This window comes from Tribolium madens, unplaced genomic scaffold (assembly GCF_015345945.1).
Source record: "Tribolium madens isolate multiple individuals breed KSU strain unplaced genomic scaffold, Tmad_KSU_1.1 Scaffold_91;HRSCAF=231;Tcas5.2_LG7, whole genome shotgun sequence".
Classification (NCBI taxonomy): domain Eukaryota; kingdom Metazoa; phylum Arthropoda; class Insecta; order Coleoptera; family Tenebrionidae; genus Tribolium; species Tribolium madens.
In genome coordinates this window covers 15,716,605-15,744,379 of record NW_025401063.1, presented here as the reverse complement: position 1 = coordinate 15,744,379, position 27,775 = coordinate 15,716,605, and the positions used below count along the sequence as shown (strand labels likewise).

The window sequence follows — 27,775 nt, the reverse complement described above, 5'->3', positions numbered from 1 at the left end:
ATAATAATAATAATAATAATAATAATAATAAAGGTCTTTATTATATGCAAAAATAATAAACAATAAATTTAAAAAAATAAAATAAAACAAAACGTGCATATAAAAGCCGAGGATCAGATGGATGTACAATGCCAAACTCGCGATTGCACATCCCCTGTTTTTCAGCTAAGCAAAACAAAATAAACAGATACAGTGTAGCTTTCTTTTTAAATAAAAATAAAAATAAAAATTGAAACACAGAAAAATAAAAACTATGTATTAAGTAAAATAGTCTTGAGACATATTTACTAAACATGTTGCACATCTAAATATTCAAAAAGAAAAAAAAGATCAAAAAAGAAAAAAACTAAATCAGGCTTAATTAAAGGCTTGGTTGGATAAAAGTAATTTTTTCAACGTTTGTTTAAATTTAGCAGAGTTGAAGTTTTTAGGTAAACTGTTGTATAATTTAGTAATTTGATATGAAAAAAAAACACCGATCTATATTTGTACCAAAAAATTAGTTTTAGATCGGATGTTCACAACCTAAACATTAGATTTAAAGGTTTACTTACCCCTCCCTCCTCTCCACTGAGTTATTTAAGAGGTCTTTTTTTTAAAAGATTGTTAATCTACCTTCCATTCTTTATATTTTAATTGCATTTTGAGTGTTATTTAGTAATAATAAGTACAACTAACAACGTTTGAAGATTCTTACACAAAACCCCCACTGTGCAGAGAAATAAAAACCAAGAATTTTTTATATTTTTAATATTTTTCCCTCACTCACCAAATGCTTCTAGATAGCGTACCATAGTTTTAGTGCAGCATTTTTAAACAGCATCCAGAAAAATTCAGAATAATAAAAATATACCTATGATGAATAATAAATTGTAAAACTACTGTTTGTCATAGACTCAGAGAAATTTCGTTAGGTACTTTTAATAATAACTTGTCTTTTATTTCATATAAATATAGGGTGATTCATATAATTTTAGAGGTCTGCGCTTGTAAGATGCAATCAATAATACATATTCCGATACGAACTCGATTACAAATTTTAAAAAATTGGATAATCTTCTCTAGTTTGTTCACCCTTTCAAAAATTACAACGTTTTTAGTTAGTTAGTGATTAAGGAAGATAAACTAGAATCATATTCATGCTGTCTCTTGATAGAACAAATGATAATTGTTTCTGAAAAACTGCAGTGTATGACTATTAATAATATAGTGATTAGTTTGACAAGTACTGTCGTGGGTTTCCAAAAATTAAATAATTAAATGTGTATTTTTCATTTGTAATTCACTTGTATTATAGTTTAATTAAAAACTTTATTTTATATAAAAAGTGGTTCACAATTTCGTATAATAATATTATTTTATGGCCATTTAGTTTAAAAAAAACTTAAGTATTGTCCTGATTTTTATCACGTTACAAACTGCAACAAAATTAAAAGGCAATAAATAGTTCTTACTGTTTTTCACTTTGAGCAAATACATGAAAATAAAATATGTGTTTTGTTCTTAGTAAACATGTGTACTTATAAATTACATACTTGGCACTCTGAAAATGTATGACGTTAACTGTCTTTTATTTTTTTTTGCAACGATAATACCTCATACAGGGTGTTTCACATAATTTAACGAAGCCTGCGCCTATAAGATGCAATCAATAATACATATTCCGATACGAATTCGATTACAAATTTTGAAAAATTGGATAATCTTTTCTAGTTTGTTCACGCTTTCAAAAATTACAACATTTTTCGTCATATTCATGCCGTCTCTTGATAGAACAAATGATATAATTATTTCTGAAAAACTTCAATTTATGGCTATTAATGAAATAGTGATTAGTTTGACAACTACTTTCAAAAGTTTCCAAAAATTAAATAATTAAATATTATTTTGTTACTTTTGTATATTTGAGTGCGTACATTAGTCGCAAGCCTCGTAAAGTTGTGTGAAACACCCTGTATAAGCAGATACATATTCGTGTTGCAATAAAATACTTTACATGTATATAGTAAAGGGACCAAACATTTAATAATGTCTTCTTTTTTCTCGATATGCGGAGGGTTCTCCTCTCTTCGGATCAGACATCTTGTAGAAATTTTCGTTCGGAATGTTGTAATATTTGTTCGAAAATGCAATACAAAAAGTTTAATTACTTTTTTGATTAAAAAGAGTGGAATCGTAGTCTCGTGCGAGCGCTTCCGGGACCCAGCAAAACGAGCTTTCGTTCTCCTGTCGAAGAACACCCACCATATCGTGCAATGGAAGTGCAGGAGCCACGCCTCCACATCTAACTCCGCCCCGGCGGGGGTTCGGCCCCCATTGGTTCGCCTCCCACTCGTACTTCTTCCCAGCATCAACAACATATTCACAATTCAGTATCAAATCAGTACTCATTAAATAAACAGTGCAGTGCGTCAGCCTGGACACCGTCGTCTGCAGCAGAAACATGCTCAACAATCTGGGCCCTGTCGGTAAGTTAGTGGGGGCACTAATTGACGCTAAAGTCTTTAGTGATTCAGCGTACTAACGATAGGCTAGTTAAATGGGCTAAATTGAAGCTGCCTCGCCCTCATTAAGCCAATATTGCCGGGCCGCTCCGGTAGGCCATGCAATTAGGGACACGCAGCCGGAGGCCCACACACTCTTTCATACTTTTAGTCCTCATCCGGTATCTGCAGACGCGCCATACCCCACGAGAAACGATACATTCAAAATAAATCCAACGGGAATGTGGTGGTGACTATTCGCGATTTTTTTTAGATTTTATTGTAACACCCAGTAGTATGAAGGGCCAATCTGTCGGCGGTGCACAGGGTTGTGATAGAGCTTTTCTGGGATTTTAATGATAGCTGTGATGTAGTTTTGTTTGTTGCGTCTTGTACTAACAGAAATTGTAAATCACTGTGATTATGTTTAGCAGTGGTGAGAAAAACGTTCGGTGATAATTTTGGAATTTTCTATTGATCTACCATGATGGTGGGTACGTATAAACAAATGCATTGTATAATTAATTATTTATTAGATTTAGACAAAATAGGTGGGCAAAGTTGTACATTTTGTTCCTGTCTAATAAAATTCAACTTTTATTATCATTTTTGTCATTACACCAAAAATCATAAATGTTTTAACAAACTTTTTGTACAATGAACTATTATTTATTTAAATCAAATTTTATAATCTTTTTTTATAAAATTGTTTGATGAAGGATTATTTTCTGCACTTTAACACTAACATTAAAATACAGTACAATAGTATGTGTTACACTCATTTAGGTAAAATGGAAACATAAATAGAATAATTATAATTATTCTTAACTGCAAACAAGAAGTTAATAATACCTACTTAAACACATAATATAAATGTATAGCAGGCATTCTCATTGTTATATCATATGTTGTAAAACCAAATTTATTTTTATAAAAATTTATGTCTAATATTTTTTTGATATAAATTTTTCTATTTGAATGTTGAAATTTAATTCAAATCACCTGTTTGTACAAATTATTACTTTACCTCATAGATAGAATGTAACTAAGTACATATTTATTGATGAATAATATTTCTATTTCTGTATAAAATATACGTATGATGAGCTTTGTAACTTTGTAGCTAATAGAACAAATGAAATAAAATACTTTTTAGAAGATCCTGTTGTTACAGGCCAATGATAACATACACAGGATGTCCCATCAGTGAGTAGAAAAAGTCCAGGTCACTTTAAATGATAAAATTAAAAAAAAAATTATATTGGACTTTGATAGATACTAATCTAGTCCATTGCCTAAAATTATTTTCAACTACACAGCGTGTCTCGAAAATAAGTTACAATACAAACTTGTGTTTTTTTTAAATGAAACACCATACATTTCTTAGCGTTTTCGGATGTAGATTTTTATGACAATGTTTTTAAGCCAAACTTTTATTGGTCGATTTTGCTTAGTTTTAAAAATAAGATGGTTTTTTTGACGAAAACATGCATTTTTTAAAAATTTATTACACATCTAAAACTAAGACATCTAGAAATATTTTTGTTTTACTGCCGCAAAGAAGAAGGTATGTACAAGCTATAAGGTTGTAATATTTTTTAGTGTGTTGCATTTGTAAAGATAAAACATGAAAACTTTAATAACTTAAAAAATTTAAATGGAACACACTATTTATTGTTATTGCATTTAAAAGATTATGAAAATATCTTTTAAAAATTAATGACTTTTAGGTGTTTATAATCAATAATTAAAAAGATATTTAACGTTAAACATTAAAAAAAAATTACTATTGTTTCAGTAGCCAAAAGATGCACAGTTGCACAAGAAATGGAAGAAATATCACTTAATAATCACATTTGTGTTAAACTAAATCCATTATTCTTTATTTTTACAATAAAATAATTTGAATTTCATTATTTATAAATCAACGGATAAGTGATCCGTGGTGAAATTACTATGGTTGCAATAGTATCAACAATACTCAGATATTGATAAGCATTGTTGCTACAATTAATTTTGAATGTTAAATATGTTTTCATTTATCAATTCTAAACATTAAAAGTTTATTTTTTTAGATGGACAATTTATCAGTCTATGAGATGCAAAAATAAAAAATAGGGTGTTTTATTTAAATATTTTAAGTTATTTAACTTTTAAAGAACTTCTTAATTTGTTAATCTTTACAAATGCAAAACACTAAAAAATTGCGTCAGCTTTAAATTCTGTACTTTTTTCTTTGCAAAAGTAAGAAAAAATTTGTTCTAGGTGTCTTAGTTTTTGTGTAATAATAATTTAAAAAGTGCATGTTTTCTTCAAAAAAAAAAACGTCTTATTTCTAAAACTAAGCGAAATCATCATCTACATCCAAAAATGCATAGAAACATGTGTTTCATTTAAAAAAACACAGGTTTGTATATGGCTGAAAATAATTTTAGGTGATGCACTAGAGTAGAAATCTATCAACGATCTATACAATTTTTTTTTAATATTACCATTTAAAGGTCCCTAATGGACTTTTCCAACTCGCTGGGACACTTTGTAGAGTTAACATGTATGTAACAAAGAGTTACATTTAAATCCCAATAAAAGCATAAGACATTAATCAGATCCACGCTACCTACTAAAACATAAAATTTTACCAGAAACCAGGTGAACGTGTAATTTTAATGTTAAACACATATTCTGAACTGCTTTTTATTTATTCGTTTGCATTTTTATGTACTTTTTGATTTTTCGTATTTTTTATATTCATGTATTTTATATTCATAACTTAAGTTTTAATTGATAAACTTTAAAAGTTGAAGGAACTGAAAGAAATTCGAATTTCTTTCTTACGATTGTTTTTCTTAGCACTTTCAAAGAAATCTTTATCTTTACATTTTGCAAACATTGATTGATATGAAAACTGTTTCAGAAAAAATAAATTAAAATTTCTTATCCAAGGATAATAATGCAATCTATAATAATATAGGTGTACAGTCTGTCCCCGGATAGGTGAACGACTGTTATAAAAAAAAATTCTCGATTTAAATTTTCATTTTTTGGGGTTCAGCTCTGATTCGTTAAAGATTGATTTCCGACATAATTTTAGTTTTGAAAAATCAAAAACATCTTGGAAATTTTCAAACAAACTATTTTTCTGTAGAGTAAAGTGCTTGTTATGTAGCAAATAGGACAAAAAGTTATTAAGAAAAATTGTTTAGAACTAACATGCCAAATTTCAAAATGACTTTTCATTTTTTACCAAGATGGTTATGCTTTTGAGTAACAGAGTAACAGTTAAAAGGTTTTTAATAGTAATAATCTTAATGTGTAATAATTTATTCAGAATGTAAAAACTGTTAAAAATAAAATTGGTATAGAAGCCTAGATGTTGATTCTAAACAACTTTTTTTAGTAGTAAACATTTTTTTGAAAAACCAGGGTGAAATGGTGAACTCGGGCATACGGTGAACGACTTTTTTTTTATATGTACTAGTATTTCTCGGCCTATGTAAAAGTTTTAACTATATCAGCATTGTTCCAGGCAAAGATGCCTTTCAATAAAATTTTATAAATTTTCATATTTTTTTTAAAATTTTATATTTTATAAAATTTTTGTAAAATAGCACTAAAAAGGAAGTGGATTGGATAAAATGTATTAGATGCCAACTTTGGTTGCACAAAGACTGTACAAAATATGAGTAGTCAATGTGTGATATTTGGGCAAAGCAGAAAAAGTAAGTTTACCATTTCACCCATATGGTGTATTTGAGTAAAACAAGTATTTTTTTTCCAAATTATTATTGTTTTGTCTTTAAGAGGTTGTGACACTGTTAAGTTGTTACCTATATATTTTATGAAAGAATAGTATTTTTATTTTGTTTAAATAAACAATCCTTTAAATAGTACATTTTAACTGTCACTTTTTGACACACATTAAAAACATTACTTTTCTGAGACAATTCCTTGGAGATTGCACGATTAGTTTAATTACAGAGACAAGTTGGTCTCCGAGGTCATGCGATATCACTCCCTGTGACTTTTTTATAGCCACATTTGAATCAAAACTGTTACTGATCTCGGTGATCTACAATAACGAATTATTAACACAATTGAAGAAATTAATTAGGAGATCTAATCTAAATTTGAAATAAAGGGCAAAGTGGATTGCTTAAAAGTAGTCTTACCGTTGACTAACTGCGAGTAGTTTAATTAATTAAAATTAATAGAAAATATACGTGAAAACTTCCAAAGTCTTCCTTGAATTAAAATTCCGTTGTTCACATTATAGTAGAAGGTTTTAGTCGCAGAAAAAAATGTAAATTTGACGCGCAGCATTAAACTTCTTCAATTTTGTAAACAAATATGATTTTTGAACTTAGTGTTTCAAAATCTAGTACATTATTTTAAAATATTGCGTTAACATTAGCAAAAAAGGTTAAAAAATAACTCATTAATAAAAAATAATGAAAAGGTAATAATAGTTTGACATGATTTTTTTGTGGATGATACCAACGAATGTCATTATCTCAAACGTCACCGGCTATCAGCAATATAAACTCTGTAAAAAGTACTCAAAAGATTTTTGCCGAATTTTCCGACGCTAAAATGGCGGTTGCATAAGAATCTAGGAGTATTAACATTCGGATAGGTCAAGTTGGAATTACTGTGTTTTCTTTAGATTTGTATTTCTTAAAATTATTGCATAATTATTAAAATCACTTCGTACAAGAACTATTTAACAGTTTTACTTAAAATAACTTTTTGCATTATTATACAGAAAATTCATATTTATGCAATAAGTGGCAAAATTAAGGAATAATCTTATTAAATCTGAAAATATTTTGTTTTGGCAAAAATGCTAAAACAAGTCAATTTTCCTTTTAAAAAATACACAATTTTCAACTTGATTTAACTTTAAAAAAAATTTTTTTTAACTTTTTGGTTTTTGAGTAATGACGTCATCGACATTTTTTTTAATGGAAAACTCTAATATTTTGAGCCAATGAGATAGATTTTTTAATTGTCGAAATGACAACCCCAAAATATTAAATATTACATACAGTTGTCGAAAAAAAACATTCAAAAAGTAAAATATCAACAAAAAAACTATTTTAAATTAAATTGGAAATTGTGTATTTAAAAAAAATACCTGTTCAAACATTTTTGTCAAAACAAAATATTTTCAATTTTATAAATAAGCACCATTTTGTGTTTATTGTCCTTGAAATATGATAGCCTGATTGCGTAGAAGATGGTTTATAGGACACAGGGAAATAATAGTAGATTATGTTATTAAGAGTAAAAGCATGTGTGAAGGCATGGCACAAGTCAAGGAAGAACTTCCTTGACTTGTGCCATGCTTCACACGCTCAACCAACGAGAATTCTTCACCTGAAGAAGGTACAATTAAAGTATTGAAACGTCGCGACGAATTTAATGTTTTTTCTATTTCCTTGTGTCCTGTAAACCATCTTCTACGCAATCAGGCTTTATAAATAAGATTATTCCATAATTGTGCCGCTCACTGTATTTAAATAATATAAAATATATTACATTTAGTCAATATAAGTTAAGTTTTAATTTGATATGATTTTTTATTCTTCTTAAACCAATGTCTGTAATTTTTTTTTTCAGTTTACAGTTAATATTTTATAGCTATTAAGACAACTAGAATTTTATAGACAGTTTAAAAATTGAGTAGTTTAATAGGATGAGGTATTGTCTTCAAGATTTTTTGCAACACTAATATTGAATCAGATATTTTATCAAATTTAGAAATTATTATAAAGAAGTATATCAAAATAATGTCAAATTTGACAAAAACTTAGTATTTTATAGACTCATAAGATACGTTGCTGTTGACGACGTACTTTATAGATAAACCGTATTTTAAGGGCAACACAAGAAGTAAGCTTAGAAACAGTATAAGGTGTTATCGTTGAAAAAAAAAAATAAAAGACAGTTAACGTCATAAACATTAAACATTAATTAAAGATTTTCAGAATGTCAAGTATGTAATTTATAAGTAAAGTCTGTTTTTTCTTTAAATAGAAGTCAAAATTTTGTGAAAAAATTGGTAGCAGCTTGTTTCCATAGCCACAAATTTTGTTTGCTCTTTGTTTTTGTCCCTAAAAATTTTTTATGTTATATTTTCAAATTGAGATGTTGTTAAAATTTTGACTTTTATAAATCTTGTGTGTCTGTTTGCTCTTTGAAAGCGCTATAATTGAATACCTAAGGACAGGCATTATTACAGTTTAACGGGCCCTTTTTCTAACTTCTTGCCTTCGAACTATTTGTTTTCAAATTTCTAAAAACTGTTAGCGGTACCGAATTTGTTTCTTTTTTGGTGTTCGTCTCTAAATTTTCTTAGACGATTTTTTGTGTTGACGTTTAATGACACCTTTTTTCATTAAAATTACCATAACGTTATGTATACTAAGAAGAAAACACATTTTATTTTCATGTAGTTGCTCAAAGTGAAAAACAGTAGGAACTATTTATTGCCTCTAATTTTGCTGCAATTTTGTAACGTGATGAAAATCAGGTCAATGCTTAGGCTTTTAACTAAATGGCCATAAAATAATACAGTATGATGAAAAAAAGGCGCCCGTGTTAACCCACACGTTATAAGTGATCTTTTATTAAAGACGAATTCGAAGACCAAAATTGAATTTGTGCTCTTATCAGTAAGATATAGACTTTCCTTTGTAGAAAAGAGAAATCTATATAATTAACAGTTTTAAAATAATTTCATTGTTAAAGTCTAGATTTTGATACTGTTGACGGTGTTCTTAAAAAAATGTGTAAAAAGTCAATTGAAATAAACTTTATTCAAGATGTTAGGATACCATTTTTTGGCTCCAAAGAAAATTTATCAATATTGCAACATTGCAAATATTTTAGGATACAGAAAATGTCCAAGTAATGTTCAATTATTGGAAACGGTAGTAACAAAAAAATCAATTTTCAATGTTGTTTGTTCTGTGAAATTTGAACGATTAAAGTCAAAAAGTCAAAGATTAAAAAAATTAATTGAAATCATTAGATACCTTTCGGTTGAATCGTATTGGAATAATAAAATTATGTAAACTTTACAGTTTTTTATTTTATGCGGGTAACAATATCTGTCAGCACTAGTTTCTTAGACGAAAAATACCTGAGTGAAATAGTTTTTTAGTAAAAGAAAATGCTGTTAGACAAACTGTTTAAATTTAAAAAAGAATCTATTTAGACTATTTTTGGAATGATGGTCACAATGTTTCAATAAAAAAGGACGCGCCTGTTTCAATCGTGGGCGTTTTTTTTCATAACCCTGTATAATTCTACAACAGATACTGATTTTTATAACCGTCTCGATAACCGAACACTTTTTATGTAAAATGAAGTTTTTAATTGAACTATAGTACAAGTGAATTCACACTATAATTGAATGAAGATTTTTTCATTTCAGGCATAAAGGAAATGTGCGGCGAGGACCTAAAAAGACATCAGAACGAGTTAAAAGTGCTAGAACAGCCCCGTCTAAGTGGATTATGCGACGGTCTACCTTCATTGAACAATTCTCTAGGTAGCAACAGTTCGAACGACGGCGACAAACCCACAAAACAGAAAAGGCACAGAACGAGATTCACGCCTGCACAACTAAACGAACTCGAGAGGTGTTTCTCCAAAACCCACTATCCTGACATTTTCATGCGAGAAGAGATCGCAATGAGGATCGGCCTAACAGAATCGAGAGTTCAAGTGAGTGATTAAACAATAAAATCTTTCATTTTAACAAACAGGTTAGGGCGGCAACTTGAAAGAATTTTATGAACCGGAAGGGCTTTCATGCCACACGATCGAACCATTAAATTTTATGGTAGCTAATATTCACCAGTATATGCAAGTTCCTACCTGTGATAAGAGAGAGGTGTTTGCTTTTATTGCCTCTGAGTATAAACAGAAGGCTAAAGTTGACAAGTCTAGGCCACCGAATTGCAAAATCTGATTCAATTTATATTAATTAGACTGGCACAAGTTTACCTAAGTTGGCAATCCTGCGGTGTTTCAGGATTAAGTTGAGAGTTAGACGCCGAAGACCAGGAGCTTTGCAGCTTTTGGTAACCCTCACAAAGTTTCTCGAGTTTGTGCTTTCGACATTGATTCATTGAATATCGCAATTAAATCCAAACTTTATTTTTTCCTTTAATTAAATTCTCTATCAAAACTGTCATAAATGCCATTTGAATTGTAAATCCTGATACAATCACACCAAAAATGCATCAGTCTCATTTTTAATAAAATGTACAAGAATTGCCACAGTTAATGAAAAATAGCCGACTGACACTAAATGTGTTTCAGAATAATTACATTAAACTTACTAAAACAAATGCAATAATCTTGTAGCTTCCGACAAAAGTTTCCATTTGTGTCATTCATGATGTTTATTCAGTGGTTTTGCATTTTTATAAATTTCCTTTTTTTACTCAAATGGTTCTTTCAGTACTGTGTGCTCTTTTGGTCTATCAAATCATCACTCTTCATTAAGCATTTATACAGACATTTGACTGTATAATGAAGCGTGGCTCTTTGTGGATGGGGTGTTTGCCCTGTCGCGTCTAACCCGAAGGGAGTACTGAAACTTACCCTCCGATATAAATCACGGCATAGGAAAACAAATATTTATTCTGTTGCGTTATTTGGTTCATGCCACATTAACAACACGTAATGCTTTTAATGCGACAAATCGATTTAACGTCCAAACAAAAAATAACTATTTATACATATCGGATGTTTCAAAAATGTGTGGCATAATTTTAACCACGAATACTCCTCTACAAATAAGAATAAATTGCATAGAATTTACTGACTTTCCTCAAAAAACAGAAACATTATAGCTTTCCAAAAAATTAGTATGAAAAATGACGGAAGTCTCGTAAAAGCTATACATTTTCGGTGACAATGGGACCCTTCCAGTTTTTAGGTCATAACTTTTTTTTTTCAGCCTATTAACAAGTATTTTTCAGGCCAAAAATCGAAAGCCCAATTATTTTTTTTATAAAAAAGGTACTTTTAGATATCGCCAAAGTGTACCATTCTCGAGTTATTTGGGTTTAAACTAAACTCTACACTCTACAGGGCGTCATTTCTAAAAACTAAATATATTTTTTTTTGTATTGTGATTTTATTATTCAAATTTTCTTTGTTTTTTTGCTCCAACTCGCGGCATTTGTTGCAATTATGCCATTTGTTGTTGATGTTCTTCTAATTAAAGAAAAATGTAGATAAACATTAAACCGTGCGTTATTCTCTACAAGTTTCAACAACAACAAATCACCATATGCTACTATAAATGGTTGATAAGGTTTTATTTTATAATTTGTTACAGTTTCAGTACTTCAAAGTTGAGGTTATGTTCTTGGTCTTCTGATCGCTTTAATTTTTTATTTGATTTATAGTTTTATAATACAAGTAATGAAATACGAAGAAAAAACAACAATTTGGAGGGAAAATCGTGCTGGGATGGCAAATGCCAGTTCATGCATTGTTTCTTCCAACACATAATCGTGTGTTTTCCTAGAATCATCAAAAAATAATCAAATTTTACTTTGAATTAAGCGAAATTGACATTAAATTTGACAGCATTGACGCTATGTCATTCGTAGTGGATTGTTTACAAGGTAATGGTACGCTCAAAATTCATACTTTTTGATTTTGTAGCGCGGTGTAGAGTTTAGTTTAAACCCAAATAACTCGAAAACGGTACATTTTGACGATATCGAACAGGAGTACCTTTTTTATATAAAAAAAGATTTTGCTTTTATTTTTTGACATCAAATATACGTGTTAATAGGCAAAAAAAGAGTTATGACCCAAAAATTGGAAGGATTCTATTGTCACCGGAAATGTATAGCTTTTACAAGACTTCCGTTTGCATCATAGCAAAGAGTGTCTTTTTGTCCCTTAACGTGTAAAGTTTCATAATAATGGGATAAACGATAATAAAGGTATTTTCAAAAAATCATTATTTATACCGATTTTTGGAAACCTGATTTATTTTTCTATTTATTGAGGTAGGCCAGTAATTTCTGTGCTATCTATTTTTATTTGTATGCCACACATATTTGAAACATCCGATTTATCAAAGGAGCAAAGTGTACAATTTCCTCCCACGGACAAAGTTAATTATCAAATTATGGAAGGAGTAAAATGTGTTGCCACAAGTGGCATCACCAGTCTCTACAAACTCAGAAAATTCTGAAATATCCTTAAACAATGTAGTTAAGACATCAAAAGTGTTAGATTATTCGGGTGGCACAATTCAGTCAGCGACCAATTGTACTTTTCATATTAAATTTTTTTATTCACAATCACCAATGTAAGATGCCGATTACTAACCTTTTAAAGGTTGGAAAACACATCATTAAATCTCATTTGTTCGAATGATTTTCTAATATACTGTTATGTAGCTACTTCTAAAATACAATGTGATTGACGACGTATTTTATAGAAGAGCGTATATTAACGGCAACATAAGAAGTAAGCTTAAAGGCACCATAGAACAGTATAAGAGATTAGTGTTAATAAATTAAAAATTTACAGGCGCATAAAAATAACTATTACGTTATAAGTGCGGTAGGTATAATTTTACAGCGTGAGTGCTGAGTGCTTTAATAAAACTGAACGCTGCAAACTTTCTAACGCCCAAATACTGTAAACCGTAAACAAACTTTTTGGCAGAAGACAATTCTGTTATTAATTCATATTTATATACCTTTTACTATAGATATACTGTGCCTTTACCATAAGATGGCGTTCAACAAAATCTTGCCGAAAAAAAAAAAGTAGTATATTACGTTATTATGGTAAAAGTGAGACAAACAATTCAACTGAGCCATATAAACTCACTTCTACTTCGAGTAACATATCTTATTTTATCCGTAAACGCATACAGATTGAAAGTAAAAAGCAACACTATAATAAGCAAGTAAATGAACAAAATAATAAAGACATTTTGCAATGAAATCGTAACAACACTTTTAAACAAACATCACGCGTCAGTATCGGATTTGTGTTAAGGTTTTCGAAAGTGTTCATTAACTTAATTAGTGCATAACTAGTGCAGTTAGTAATGCAAAATATCGAATGCTGAGGATCTACAATGTAGGTACTATTGAATTCATAAAAAACTAGGACTGCAACGTCGTAGTTATCTCAACTTTGTAAAAATTTTGTAATGTAACATTTCTACGAACATACTTTATATTAAATGGTTACTAATTTTAGGTAACTGGTCAACTAGACATCCTAAATACGTGTGTGATGGTTGGTCTACCTATTATTTGCAATTTAGCGTCTTTTTCAAAACATATTTAGTGCTTTACAAACTTAAAAATTCAAATTGTCATAATGACAGACGTTAATATTTGTCATTTTCACGTATCTCAATTTACTCCAACAAAATTTTGCTGTACTAGTTTTTTATGAATTCGATAGTATCTCTTCAGAAACTGCTGAAGAAAAAAAAAGAACAAGAAAGAAACAACATTGATAAATGTTATTGTAAAAGTAAAAAGGCTAAAACGCACAAATACATTTTTTATTTTATTATTGTTTATTCACAATCACGAGTGTAATATGCCGATTACAAACCTTTTAAAGATTGGGAAACACGTCATTATATCTCATGAGGAGTAATAACATTACTTCTCTTGGGCGGTAATATGCAAGATTGCCAACGTTAGGATTACAAACATACCGGGAATTTTTTCTTTCAAATTGTCAAGTTACGCATAATATTTTGCTAAATTAGTATTCAATTGCTTCTGTAGCAGTTTCTCTTACTTCTAGGGGAGTACACTGCTCCATTTCAACAATTTTAATATCAGATTCACATATTATTTGAATACTTTTTTTGACATTTTTAAAAAGTCAAATTCAAACCCAGTTTAGATGGCCTCCCACGTTTAAACCTTAACTTTGTTAGTAGTTTGTTTTACTCAAATTTTTGACTCAAAATAATGTGATTGTGAATAAAATAGCATATACAAACTTCGGTGGTAATAGCATTACCCCTTGTGCTTTAACCGATCTCGAGATCACCTCGTTTGTAATGTAAAGTCTGTTTTTTTTTTAAATGGAAATTACTAAGTCAAAATTTTGGTGAAAAAATTGGTAGCAGCTTGTCTCCATAGCCACAAATTTTGTTTACTCTTTGTTTTTGTCCCTAGAAATTTTGTTAAAAAATTATAGTTGTGTTCAAATTAAGATGTCAAAATTTTGACTTTTATGAATCTGTGTCTGTTTGCTCTTTGAAAGCGCTATAACCTGAGGACAGACATCATTACCTAAGGTCTAAAGACAGAATTTAGTGATAATAATTTTGATAGAAACACACCGCAAGTAAGTACAATGTTGTGGACAAAAATGAGATTCTTGCTACAAAACTTTGAAGAAAAAGAATGTATATACAGAAAAAAGCTATTTAGCAATAGATACAAGTAGGTATTATGATGATTGGCAATAAATTTTGTGTAATTTATTGAAATGAGCTCAGAGTTGATGCATTTTATAAATTCTTCTTCAGCTTTAGTTTCAAAATTATTACTTTTTCAACTCGTTCCTCAAAAACGTGCACAAGACACTAATTTAATTGCGTTCTTTCCGAGGTTCTTTCTCATTCATGTTTATTTTGAATTCGTGTCAATTTTTTTCTAAAAATTAAAAATGTTTAGCAAACCTGCATTACAAATTTTCTACATTTTAACGGACTCTTTTTCTAACTTCCTGCTTGCGAACTATTCGTTTCCAAATTTCGAAAAAACTGTCAGTGTACGGAATTTGTTTCTTTTTCGGTGTTTCGTCTTTTTTCATAGACAATTTTTTGTGTTAACGTTTAATAACATTGTTTTCACATTAATTCAAAAAACTGAAACTGCCAACTTCCTTTATTAAAATTACCTCGAATAAATTTACTAGTGATGCCAACGTTAAGACTGTTTGGCATTTCCATTTAAAAAAAACAGACTTTACTATTATTTTTCGATTACCTATTCTCCATTTGAGTCATATGTCAATTCAGTTGTCACATCTTGGAAAATAACTACGTGCTATGCTAAATCTACGAATTTATTTACTTACAGTTTTTACTTCCAGGTTTGTTGTTTGAGAATTAGTTACCTCAATAACATCAATTTATTATTTATTAAATTTATTTAACAACCAAAATTTTCACCTGTTTTCCACCGGACACTCGTCAAAGCTTTCTCTCCACACAACCACCAATATTTTTCAAAAAAAAAAAAAATTGTGTTTTCATGAAGATAAATTCGTGATGTACTTTATTGGGTGACAGTCGAAGCACTTAGTTTCTAATTTACCACAAACCACACCTACTTGACCATGCGGTGCAGTTAAATCTTTCGGTCAGCCTGATTAAGCAGATGGATCAACATGGATCACCTGGTTTTGGACGTTTCATCTGCTGCTTAATTTACTTGTGATTCATGCACTGCAGGGTGCAGACGGCCATCATTAAAGGGGGCGACAAGCAATCCGAGGTGGTGCACTATTAGATGTTTACTCAAGGGTTAGGGTAAAGTAAAGCCAAAATTAATTGCATTATTGGCTACTACCAGATCTGTTTTTAACAATTTGCGATTTTCATATCTTTATAATTAAATTAGGGATTTAAACATTTATTTATCCCAGCGTATAGTTTTAATTAAATATATTGCGACGATTCTAATAAATTACATAAATAGTATAAATCAATATTATACATATATAAATTTCATATAAAATTATAACTCGTTACGCTTTTAATTAAATTATTTTCAAAATCAAATAAATAACTAGGAAGTAAATGTTTTACTTTTCGAGAGTTATAAATAGTAGTGTATTGAGCACTACTGACAATTAGCGAATTAGAACAATTAGTGTTGTGTTTAATTTTGTATTGTAATCAAAAAATAATACTAAAAATAGTCGGCTTTTGATGAACAATAATGAATATTGAATAAGAGTTAGGTACTTATTTTCCACTTAAAAAATTTGTTTTTTAATTATTGTTTAATATTTGTGGTGCAAAACACATTTAAAATTTTTCTATGACTAATCTAAAACATTGTAATGTTACGGTTTCACAAATTCTTTACAAAGAAGCTTCTATTTTTCAATAATTCTTAATGATGAAATAAAAATATCATGTTTTCATTTAGTTCTACTTTCTGTAACGTCTTTATCATAAGTACAATTATTGTTTAAAGTCTGAAATAATTTTATCTAAATTCTATATGCGTACTGTGTAACAAAAATTTTCAACAGTAATAGCGCGTGAGAGTTGGACATTATCAGGTAAAAACCACGAAAACCCACAAAGGAAAATCTCTGAAAACAATATTAAAAAAGCGAGTTAAAACCCTGTATACTTGTAGGTAAGATTAACTATACAGGGTGTCAAAACTCGCGCTCCAGAGAAAAATTTCAAGTAAGATAAGATACCAGAAATAGAAAAAATCTTTAAAAAATTTTATTTGTCAAAAAATTTTGACAATTATTTTTTGATATTTGACATTTTTGTCTATTTAATGATACTGATGATTTGGATACAAATTGCGCCAGAACTCGTGCCCCAGAGAAAAAATGCCATGTAAGGAAAGCTATCAGAAACATGGAATAAATGTTAAAAAAATAAATTTCCAAGTTTTTTTGCTACAGGCTATTAGAAATTGAAATAAGAAAGCTGTATCATAAATTGTAACTCTGTTTAATGTTATTTGAAGCTTTTATTGGCATTTTTTTTACTTTTACTAAATAATTATAAAAAAAATATATACAAGATTATCAGTATCATTAAATAAACATAAAAAATGTTTAATGTTCAAAAATAAATGTCAAAATTTTTTGAAAGCTAGAATTTTCATTTATTCCATGTTCCTAGTATCTTATCTTACTTTTTTGGGAGCGAGTTCTGGCGCAGCCTGTATGTTTTTTATAATTATTTAGTATTTACTATATAGTATTGCAAAGTATAAGAATTTAAATTTTGCACTTTGACTCTATTTATTTCTATTGGAAAAAAATTTCGAAGTTTTTTTGATACAGGCTATTATAAGAGGAGACAAGGAAGCTGTATCCTAAATTGTAACTCTGCTTAATGTTATTTGTGGTTTTCATTGGCAAAATTTTTTACATTTGTCTCCTCTTATAATAGCCTGCATCAAAAAAACTTCGAAATTTTTTTCCAACAGAAATAAATAGAGTCAAAGTGCAAAATTTAAATTCTTATACTTTGCAATACTTATAGATTTTTTAAATATATTTCTTGTTGTCTAAGGCATCGACCGATGATACAGTGTTACGAAAGTGCGCGACTTTTCGGATATCCTGTATTTCCAACTCGGTTGTAATATACTATTGTCTCGCAAATTTTTCTATTGCAAACATCTTGGATATTTGTATTCAAATTAATGAAAACTGAAGCTAAAACCAGCTTTTTAACAAAGATAACTTGAAATAAAAAAATCGTCATACCCTTGTTTAGCAATCTATTTGAAGAACTTTGAAACAATAATTAATTTTTATACCAGCTGAATAAAAAGTATGGAACCAAACGTTTTTTGCTTAAACTATTTATTTTTTGAAAAAACTAATTGAAGAGTGATAAAGTACTATAAAAATGTGATGATTTAACAAGAATAAAATTTTTCGAAATTTCCTTTTGTTTTTGAGTTCTACAAAAAAAAAAATTTTAATGGCAACCCAGTATAAAATCATTTTTCTCATAAAAGCTATACTCTAAGGCATCGCCGTCTCCATAGAAATAATCCTTTTCTCGCCTGGGCATTTTTTGAGTTCAAGTGATTCCCGTTGGCGCTTTAATCTGGGGAAATTTTTTTGACAAATCCAGTTTTTTAGCTTAAAGGGTTCAATCTCATAATATCAATTCTCCCTGGCGTATCTAGTTTTGTTGTATCCTTCCTTCCCAGCATTTATTAATTGCGTTATTTTTCGTTAATAATTAAAAATTATTCAGTTTTTCCTTAGTAACCCCCGTAACTAAGAAAAAATCGGAATCACTGCTCCAATGCATTTTTTACGAAATGCCCAGGCGGGATATTGATACATTTGATTAAGGAGGCGGTGCTCTAAGGATTACAACTATCTGCTTTATATTTAATTTTTTCAAAAAACAAAATTTCGTTCTGAAAATACGATCACACTTTTTGTATTACTTTAATTTATATTAATTATTATTTTCTGGAGGCAAATGATTAAAAATAAAACCGCTTGGTTCCATACTTTATATTCACCCTGTATACATAAAACATATTTATGTTTTATTAGTACATATTTAAGAAACCATTTTTCAATTTTGTTAATAATAATAATTGTAAATTATACAATAAAAATATCAAAGGTAAGAAACAAAACACTACCGATAATTTCATATTACATATTATTAATTGTGCAAATTAATTAACAATGATTTATTATTGTTTTAACTGTCTTGAAATAGAAAATTATTACTTTGCTAATGAGGTTATCAAAAATTTTAAATTACTGTGTTAATTACTTTTAACTTTATATTGTTTAATGACGTTTGTGCTAACTCACTCAAAGCCAGTCTTATAACTGTACAATAAGACAATTAAAATTTATAATTTTTGTACTTAAAAATGGAGTATGTGAAAAGATTCTTTACTTCTTGAAACTTTACAATAATTTGATTAGACATTTCTGAAGTTTTACACGAGTGGTGCATTTTTATGATCCATTTGACTGTTCATATTATTTACAGCCATTTAAAGTAATGTTTTAGTGAACAATGACATTTTTTATTAACCGAACTGGTGTTGAAAGTGTGCTATTATAAATAAATTCGCTTTACGATCCGAACGTAATAAAGACTAGGCGGCGGATAAGGCTGTGGCTATATTGCTATTCTAACAAATGGTTAATATGTTAACGTTATTGCCGCGGTAAGCCTGCAGGGAGTTAATTTCGGTGTTGTTGGCATCATTAATCCCTAATGGGGCGCGGTTGATGTATGATCAAACTGGCCCTGCTTCACGCCACCCTCACTGCTATACAAAGTTCACCAACTTGCTCTCGGAATTAAAAATCTCACCACGTATCAAAACGACTATTATAGGTACCGTTTTGTATTTAAAGTCTGTTTTTTTTTTAAATGGAAATTACCAAGTCAAAATTTTGGTGAAAAAATTGGTAGCAGCTTGTCTCCATAGTCACAAATTTTGTTGGTTCTTTGCTTTTGTCCCCAGACATTTTGTTAAAAAATTATGTTTTTAAATTGAGATGTTGTCAAAATTTTGACTTTTATGAATCTTGTGTGCCCGTTTGCTCTTTGAAAACGCTATAATTGAATACCTGAGGTCAGTCATCGTTACCTAAGGTCTAAAGACAGAATTCAGTGCTAGTAATTTTGCAAGTAAGTAAAATGTTGTGGACAAAAAAGAGGTTCTTGCTACAAAAACTTTAATGAAAAAGGATGTGTATACAGAAAAAAGTTATTCAGCAAAAGATACAAGTAGGTATTACGATGATTGGCAATAAATTTTGTGTAATTTATTGAAATGAGCTCAAAGTTGATGCAATTTATAAATTCTTCTTCAGATTTAGTTTCAAAATTGTTACTTTTTCAACTCGTTTCTCAAAAACGATACACAAGACACTAATTTAATTGCGTTCTTTCCGAGGTAAATTGAGTGTTTAGCAAAGCTGCATTACAAATTGCGTCTACATTTTAACAGGCCCTTTCTTTGCGAAATATTCGTTTCCAAATTTCTAAAAACTGTTAGCAGTACCGAATTTGTTCCTTTTTTGGTGTTTCTTCTCTAAATTTTCTTACACGATTTTTTGTGTTGACGTTTAATGACATTGTTTTCAAATTAATTAAAAATACCGAAATTGACAACTTCTTTTATTAAAATTACCATGAATGAATTTACTAGTGGTGCCAACTGTTTGGCATTTCCATTAAAAAAAAAAACGACTTTAGTAAAATTCTGATTTTTTTGTGGGACTGCGACTGGATTCTAGGGCTGTGTGGCAAGACCTTGCCATGAATTTCTATAGAGGATTAGGGTTTACGAGTTTCGATTACCTTTACGGCAGTTCTAAAGCCCGATCAGGGCGTTATGTTATAAAATATTACGATTCGGGGAGAACCAACCGTTCGATGACTCGATAACTACGAACGTCCGAAAACTAATACATATTTGAAAAAAAAAACTAAAATCAGAAGCAGATGTTAAGGTGTTTGATAGAAAAACTTATTTACAACACCCGGGTTAGCATTTTCACATGTGGATGTTGAATATCACAAGTTTCTACCCCATCGGCACGTACGTTGTTCACCCTATTTGTAAATATAGACAGGTTAGTTTTATGGTCAGTAAACATATAAAATTTAAAAAAGTCACCATCTACCCGTTCTCCCTCAAAACACATTTCAGTTTTAGCGCTTTTAAAAACTGATAAATTCTTTCAAAGTGAAAACGTAAAACTCAAAGATAGACAGCCAACCTAAAATACATTTTGGCTCGGATTATATGCACAATGCATATTTGTTAAAAGGTATATCAACAAAATTGTAAGTTTTTTATGCAAATCTAATGTTTTTGATTCAAATAAGTCAAATAAAAAAATGCATATTTTACATATTTTGGTAAGGTCGTGCATATTTTAGGAAATAATTTAAAAAAATGTCATTCGAGACGTGTCAAAACATTGTGCTACAAAAGACAGTTGGGGAGACTAAGAAAGTGTCAGATGTAGTGGATTAAAAAAATTCTAGACTTGCAAAAAAACATTTAAAAATGTATTAAAGAAATGCTTAGGTTTAAAAAAATGTTAATATAGAGAGGTTTCAAAACATCGTGCTACAAAAGACAGTTGGGGAGACCAGATGTACGGAAATAAAAAAGTTCTAAATTTTCAAAAAAACATTTAAAAATTTCTTAAACTAATGCTTAGATTAAAATCGAAGGTCAGTCAAGACTTTTCAAGACATCGTGTTGCAAAAGACAGTGGGGGAGACTAAGGAACTGTCTAGAAATACCGGTTTAAACAATTTTGAAAAAATGAATGCTCATATTTAAAAAATATAAATTGAGACTTTTCAAAATATCGTGCTAGCCTTGATGTGGTCAAATACGATTGAGGATTACGGGGGCTACGCCCTCAATTGGTTTTGTCAAAGAGGCTCGCGGCTTTCCTTCTAAACCTCACACTATCAGATATTGTCAAAATAAAAGAGGCTCGCGGCCTTGCCGCTCGCCCCTCTCTGAACCTCACATTACTTTTGTCAAAATTTCTAACCTCACACTATCAGATATGCATACCTGTGCATATTTTTTTCAAATCACAAATTTCCGAATAAAAATTTCAGTTCAAGTTAAAAATTGGACAGTTTAAGATATTTTAAAAAGATAACAAACGGTTTTTCGTAAACCGGACTCAAAAAATTAGTATCCTGCTGAGTGTTTCCTTTTTAAAATCGTTTTATACAGGGTGAATATAAAGTATAGAATCAAGCGGGGTTTTTTTTAATTATTTGTTTCCAAAAAATAATAATTACTATAAATTAAAGTACCTAACATAAAAAATGATCTTATTTTGAGAACAAAAGTTTGTTTTGTTTTGAGGTATTCTATTTTTGGTCAAATTGCAATTTATATAAAAAAAATGAATTTAATATAAGGTAGATAGTTGTAATCCCTTAGATCATGACCTTCATGAGAAAAATGTTTTTTTAGTGGGTTGCCATTAAAAAAAAATATTTTTGAGGAATTCAAAAACAAATACAGTAAAACCTCTCAACAACGGACACCGATGGGGAATGTTTAATTGTCCGTTGTGTAGAGGTATCCCTTAATGGGAGGTGTGCAAAATTAATAAAAAAAATTGAAAAGCTTTTTATTAAAAATAACAAAAATTGAGAAATTAAAAGCATTACAAAAAAATTAGAGAAAAACATTTCTATTTAAAAAAAATTGTTAATTTTTGTTTGTTTAGACCAAAAGTTCTTTTGATTATCTTTTTGAATTTCATTATTTTAACTAACAAGTTTTTCTTGGGGTTATTCTGTATTCTGCAACTCATTGAATCTTATATAAAAGTTCATTTACAAAACAGTTTACATTTACTGATAAAACTAAAACTGTTCATTTATATTAATTATTATTGAAGTGGGTAAGTAGGTGGTAATTTTTTTTGAGAACCAAGTGGCAGCTCCTTTTATTTTACAACATTTGAGTAACTTTGGAGTAGACTTTAGTACCTGTTTTAGGGTAAACCCCTCTGTCGGTCTAAGAGGTAAATTTATATGTCCGCGTCCGCTAATCAGAGGGTCCATTGTAGAGAGTATTTTTTACATTACATTCCTATATATTAGTTACGTTCTTACAAAAATGTCCGCTATTTAGAGGTGTCCTTTAAAGAAGGTTTTACTGTATAAATTTCGAAAAATTTTATTCTTGTTAAAACATCACATTTTTATAGTACTTTATAATTCATCAATTAGTTTTTCCAAAAAATAAATACTTTAAGCAAAAAACGTTTGGTTCCATACTTTCTATTCACCTGGTATAAAACGAATAAACTCTTCTATTTGGATAAGCAGTTGCCTGCAAATAAATTTTAGCAAAATTGTTAAAGTGATGTGATAGATTTCTTAGAAAGGCTGTCTTGTCTGAGGCAAAACCAATTTATTTATTTATTCACTGAAGCATATTTCTTAATATCTTGTGCATATTTTTGTGAAAATAGTGCACATATATGCATTCGAGCCTTAGTTATGATAAATGTCGTTACCAAAAGGTGTGATTTTTATGTCATGTCAATAAATAGAACAAAAGTAGAACGAAGAAAAAAATCTTTTTTTTAACAGTAGTTTTATGAAACCTTTACCAAAACGGCCAGCAGATAAAACGTTGAATGCTGTATAATGCACATCTTCATAAATTATTTAAAATAATGTTAACATCTTATTTTAGCAGCAAAATCAGTAAGGTCTTTATTTCTCCAGTAGTGATTTCTTTAATTTGACTTTAATAAAAAGTATAACAAATAATAGGTGTGAGTAACCAATGATTTTCAACTTATTTTATTATTTATCGATCACCTTTAGCGCGTGACCTCCACCCAAAGTCAAACATATTTCTTCACTTTCGCACAGTGGTATCTAGGGAGGGCTGCAAGGTCTCCTGGGCCACATGACAGTGGTTATCCATCGGCAAGAGATGTATGGATGTTAAATAATCCAACGCCATTAGCTTTTCGCATCTGGCTAGCCTTCGGTCCGTCGAGATTTATATCCATTACTTCTAGAGTGATGGTTCGTCGCTTATACGCCGTTTCTGCTCATTGATCTTTTACATCATTTGGGAGCGTTTTTCATTTGCGCGATTTTTTTTTTTTTTAAGTTTTTAGTTTGTAACAAAATTCGGGAATCAATTGAGTTCTTATAAAGTGGATCCAGGCAGCTGTCTTACAGAATTTGAACTAGGAGAGGGTGGAGACTTAGGGAATGTCAGGACTCAGCGGGTATTCACGGGCGAGGCCGCTCAATAATGCGACTTTCAGTGATCAACCCTCTATTAAAAATTATTTCACGCACACTCTATAGGCAGGTTTAAGCAGAGTCGAAATTTTTATATTATTTATAGAAATTATTAATTTTAGGAAAAGTCATCACACGTCTTTACTCTCAAATAACATATTACACATTTTTATACCTGAAAGTTTTAATTTCTTATAGATTTTGAGGCATTAAGTTCAAAAATAGCTATGAGACAACAAGACAGTTAAAAATCGAGGTCATAATTTAAATTCAAGCGACCAAATGAGAGCGAGAATTTAATAAACTTAAATAATTGTGTCGTCTTCAAAATTTTTTGAAACACTAATATTGAATCAGAATTTTGCTAATTTCAAAAATTATTATAAAGAAGTATGTCAAAATAAAGTCAAAACTTAGAAAATTTCAAGATAAGAGTACCGGGTGGGGCATCGGTTACGCGCGCTTGATAAATCGCGACTTCAAATTAATTAAAACTGACGATATTTCATAAACCTAACTAATTATTGATAGGGTATAATTTGAGGATTTTTCTAATTTTTTTTTGATAATAAATGAGTCCGTAACAGTTTTGTGTGTTTTATGAATACTTTCTGTTAATTTACCTAAAAAGTTTTTACACTAAATGAATCTGTACCTGTCAGCGCATCAAACTTTGATATCACAATTTCAAATTTTGACTTGGTTAGCCAAATAATCGTTTTTTTATTTAAACACCAACCAGACGCGTGATTTATGACAAAATGGTATAATTTGCCCCATCAAAAGAATCATTTACTGGTAGCCGACCGCTTTAAAGGGTCTTTTTGTTGTAAACCTTGGAATCTTACCCCAATTACAGTTCCCCATTGTCACCTAAATTTACGATGGAACAAGTAGCAGGTCATAAATAAAAATTATTTTCAAAGTTAAGATGGAAAATTTCGTTTAATTCAAAATCTAATTGGTATTTTTTTTCTAATTTTGTAAACAATTGTAGGAAGTGAATCTACGTAGGTCAGTATAAAAATTAGAATTAAATTTTTTGGGAAAAAATTACTTTTTATTTTTTTTTGGCTTTGTTTGTGAATGAAAAATTACCAAAAAATTAGAGAATGTACCTTACTAATGCCCAGGGAAGTGTGAAAAAATTCAACAATTTTTTTTATTTAGAAGTGGGATTTTCTTTTTGGGCGTAACAGATGCCCCACCCGGTATATGAGCTTATAAAATACTTACGTTGTTATTGACGACGTATTTCATAGAAAAACGCAACATAAGAAGTAAGCTTAAATGCATAGAAACAGTTTAAGGTATTAGTGTTGAAAAAATATTTAAAAAGGTTCACCACGTCACTTATAACTTATAAGTTATAATATAAGGAATAGAAGTATATATTAACAAAAATACAAAAACCGCTAAACAACAAGATAAAAATGAGTTAATAATAAAAGGATCCCATTGTGACACCAAGTGCAAGTTAATTTAAAATAAAAAAATTAGTTGTTTTACTTTTGTTTTTTATACTTTTTTGGATCAGTTTTTTTTTATAACAGTCCAACAGTAGGTAATTTCCTAACATATTTTCATTCCAAAAACATTTCAGATCTTGATCAAAATGCTCGCCCTGTTGGTCACTCATGCTGCCTAAATTTTTTTAAAATACGTCCAAATGCAAATCAATCAAATATATTTTAAAACCTGTTAAACTCATCTGGTGATAATTTTTAAAATAATGTAGCAACAATTTAAATTTTAAATAAATTTTAAATGGAGGGCATTTGTGCAGAAAGCATTTGTAGAAAAACTGCGAAGTGATAAAAAAATTAACTATTACTTTTGTTTAATTAAAGGTAAATAACCATAGAAATAATAATAATTTAATTAAGGGTATATTAAACTAGTTATTATTTGTAAACTACTGCTATTAACTCCACAATGTTAAACTTTTTAACAAAATCGGTCGCTCAAAATTGCACATCTACACAACGCATAAAATTGTCTGAAACAACCAAAAAATAAAAATTTTATCAAAACTTTGCAAAACCATTTTCTTGTTTTATTTTATTTCTCTTACACAAAACACTGGACTAGTCACAATAAATATTAATACCTATTTTTCTTTCAATTTTTTCTCATTTTGTAATTGAAATTAAGAGAGAGTATGTTATAGCACTAGTTACATAATATACTATTTTGTAATCATAAGATTACATAATTAAGATTAAGATAATAGATTAATCCTTTAGTTAGCTTGTGGCAAGATTTTTTTTATACGGAGTGAATATAAAGTTTGGAACCAAGCGGTTTCTTTAAATCATTTTTACATCAGAAAATAATAATTAATATAAATTAAAGTAATATAAAAAATGTAATCGTATTTTGAGAACGAACTTTTGTTTTGTTTTTAAGTTATGCGATTTTTTGTCAAATTGCAACTTATATATTTTTTTTTAAATTAAATATAAAGTTGCTAATGGGTTGCCATTTATAGATAGAGAGAAATTATTTGTAGCCGAGCTGTTTATATCCCGAAATGCGTAGCATGCGAGGCTTTAAAAATCTTCACTACCGTGTTTTATATAAAAAAAATTTCACTACTAGCACATTTATTACCCAAAAATACAACAGCGAAAAATATAACACTACTTATGGACATGCTGCCCAGACGTAACATGTCGTAATTCACAACAACTATTTTTTTAATTCACAATTACCTACATTAATTAATTAATTACTTACCTTAGTTATTAACTTAAGTTGGAAGTATTATTTTCTTTTTATCATAAATGAGGTTATGTAAATTTTGTACTTCTGCAATTATTATTAAAGGAATTTTCTAACTTCATAATGACATTGCGCCTTTGTCTCCTATGCCCTCCATTTAAAAAGTACTTTTTTACCGGGCTGTTAAATTTATAGCTATTAATAAGAGAACAAGAGTTTTACAGACAGTTTAAAAATCGAGGTCGTAGTTTAAATCTGGGCGACCGTATAAAAAAGTGAGAATTCTATAAACCGAGATTTTTAAACTATAAAACTTATTTTTTTAATTTTTTCTAATACTAATATTGGATCAGAAATTTTGCTAAATTCAGAAATTGTTACCTAATGTTTCTTATGTGAAAATTGTGACAAAAGTTAAAATTCTCTCCCAAGGGAGAGAAATGAACTTAACGATGGAAGCAAATATTTGCTCTCGTTACTAGGTCATTCCCATTCGTTGATAGGCTTAATTTCAACAAACATTTTTATTGTTACCATACTGTGATTCAAAAGAATGCTAACTTTATGCTAAATTATAATTTTTATTAAAGAAAAACAGCCAATTTTTTGAGTTTTTTAAGTCGAGCAAAAAATAGTATACACCACTGGAGAGAAATGCTATTGTTTCTTTGACGCCTTATAGCCTTCGGGCTTCGCCCTCTGGCTTAATAATCGTGCATTTCTCTCTCTTTATGTATAATGTACTTACTATTATGAGTAAAATGTGTTGCCACAAGTGGCATCACCAGTCTCTACAAACTCAGAAAATTCTGAAATATCCTTAAACAATGTAGTTAAGACATCAAAAGTGTTAGATTATTCGGGTGGCACAATTCAGTCAGCGACCAATTGTACTTTTCATATTAAATTTTTTATTCACAATCACCAATGTAAGATGCCGATTGCTAACCTTTTAAAGGTTGGAAAACACATCATTAAATCTCATTTGTTCGAATGATTTTCTAATATACTG

The 27,775-nt window shown here is 29.5% G+C and overlaps 1 protein-coding gene across 6 annotated transcripts in view; it reads left to right on the top strand.

The window, feature by feature from the left end:
• Nucleotides 1–2,351: 2,351 nt before the first annotated feature.
• LOC123010862 (homeobox protein orthopedia-like) overlaps nucleotides 2,352–27,775 on the top strand; it is a 37,625-nt gene continuing 12,201 nt past the window's right edge. The window contains exons 1-2 of one of the 6 annotated variants that reach the window (XM_044408026.1): nucleotides 2,352–2,468; nucleotides 9,922–10,214. In XM_044408026.1, the coding sequence (XP_044263961.1) occupies nucleotides 2,444–2,468; nucleotides 9,922–10,214 (318 nt within the window). In that variant the 5' untranslated portion in view covers nucleotides 2,352–2,443. Of the gene's footprint in view, nucleotides 2,469–2,682; nucleotides 2,978–9,906; nucleotides 10,215–27,775 lie in introns of those variants that run through there. The other 5 variants (XM_044408025.1, XM_044408029.1, XM_044408030.1 and 2 more) reach the window with 5 other exon arrangements.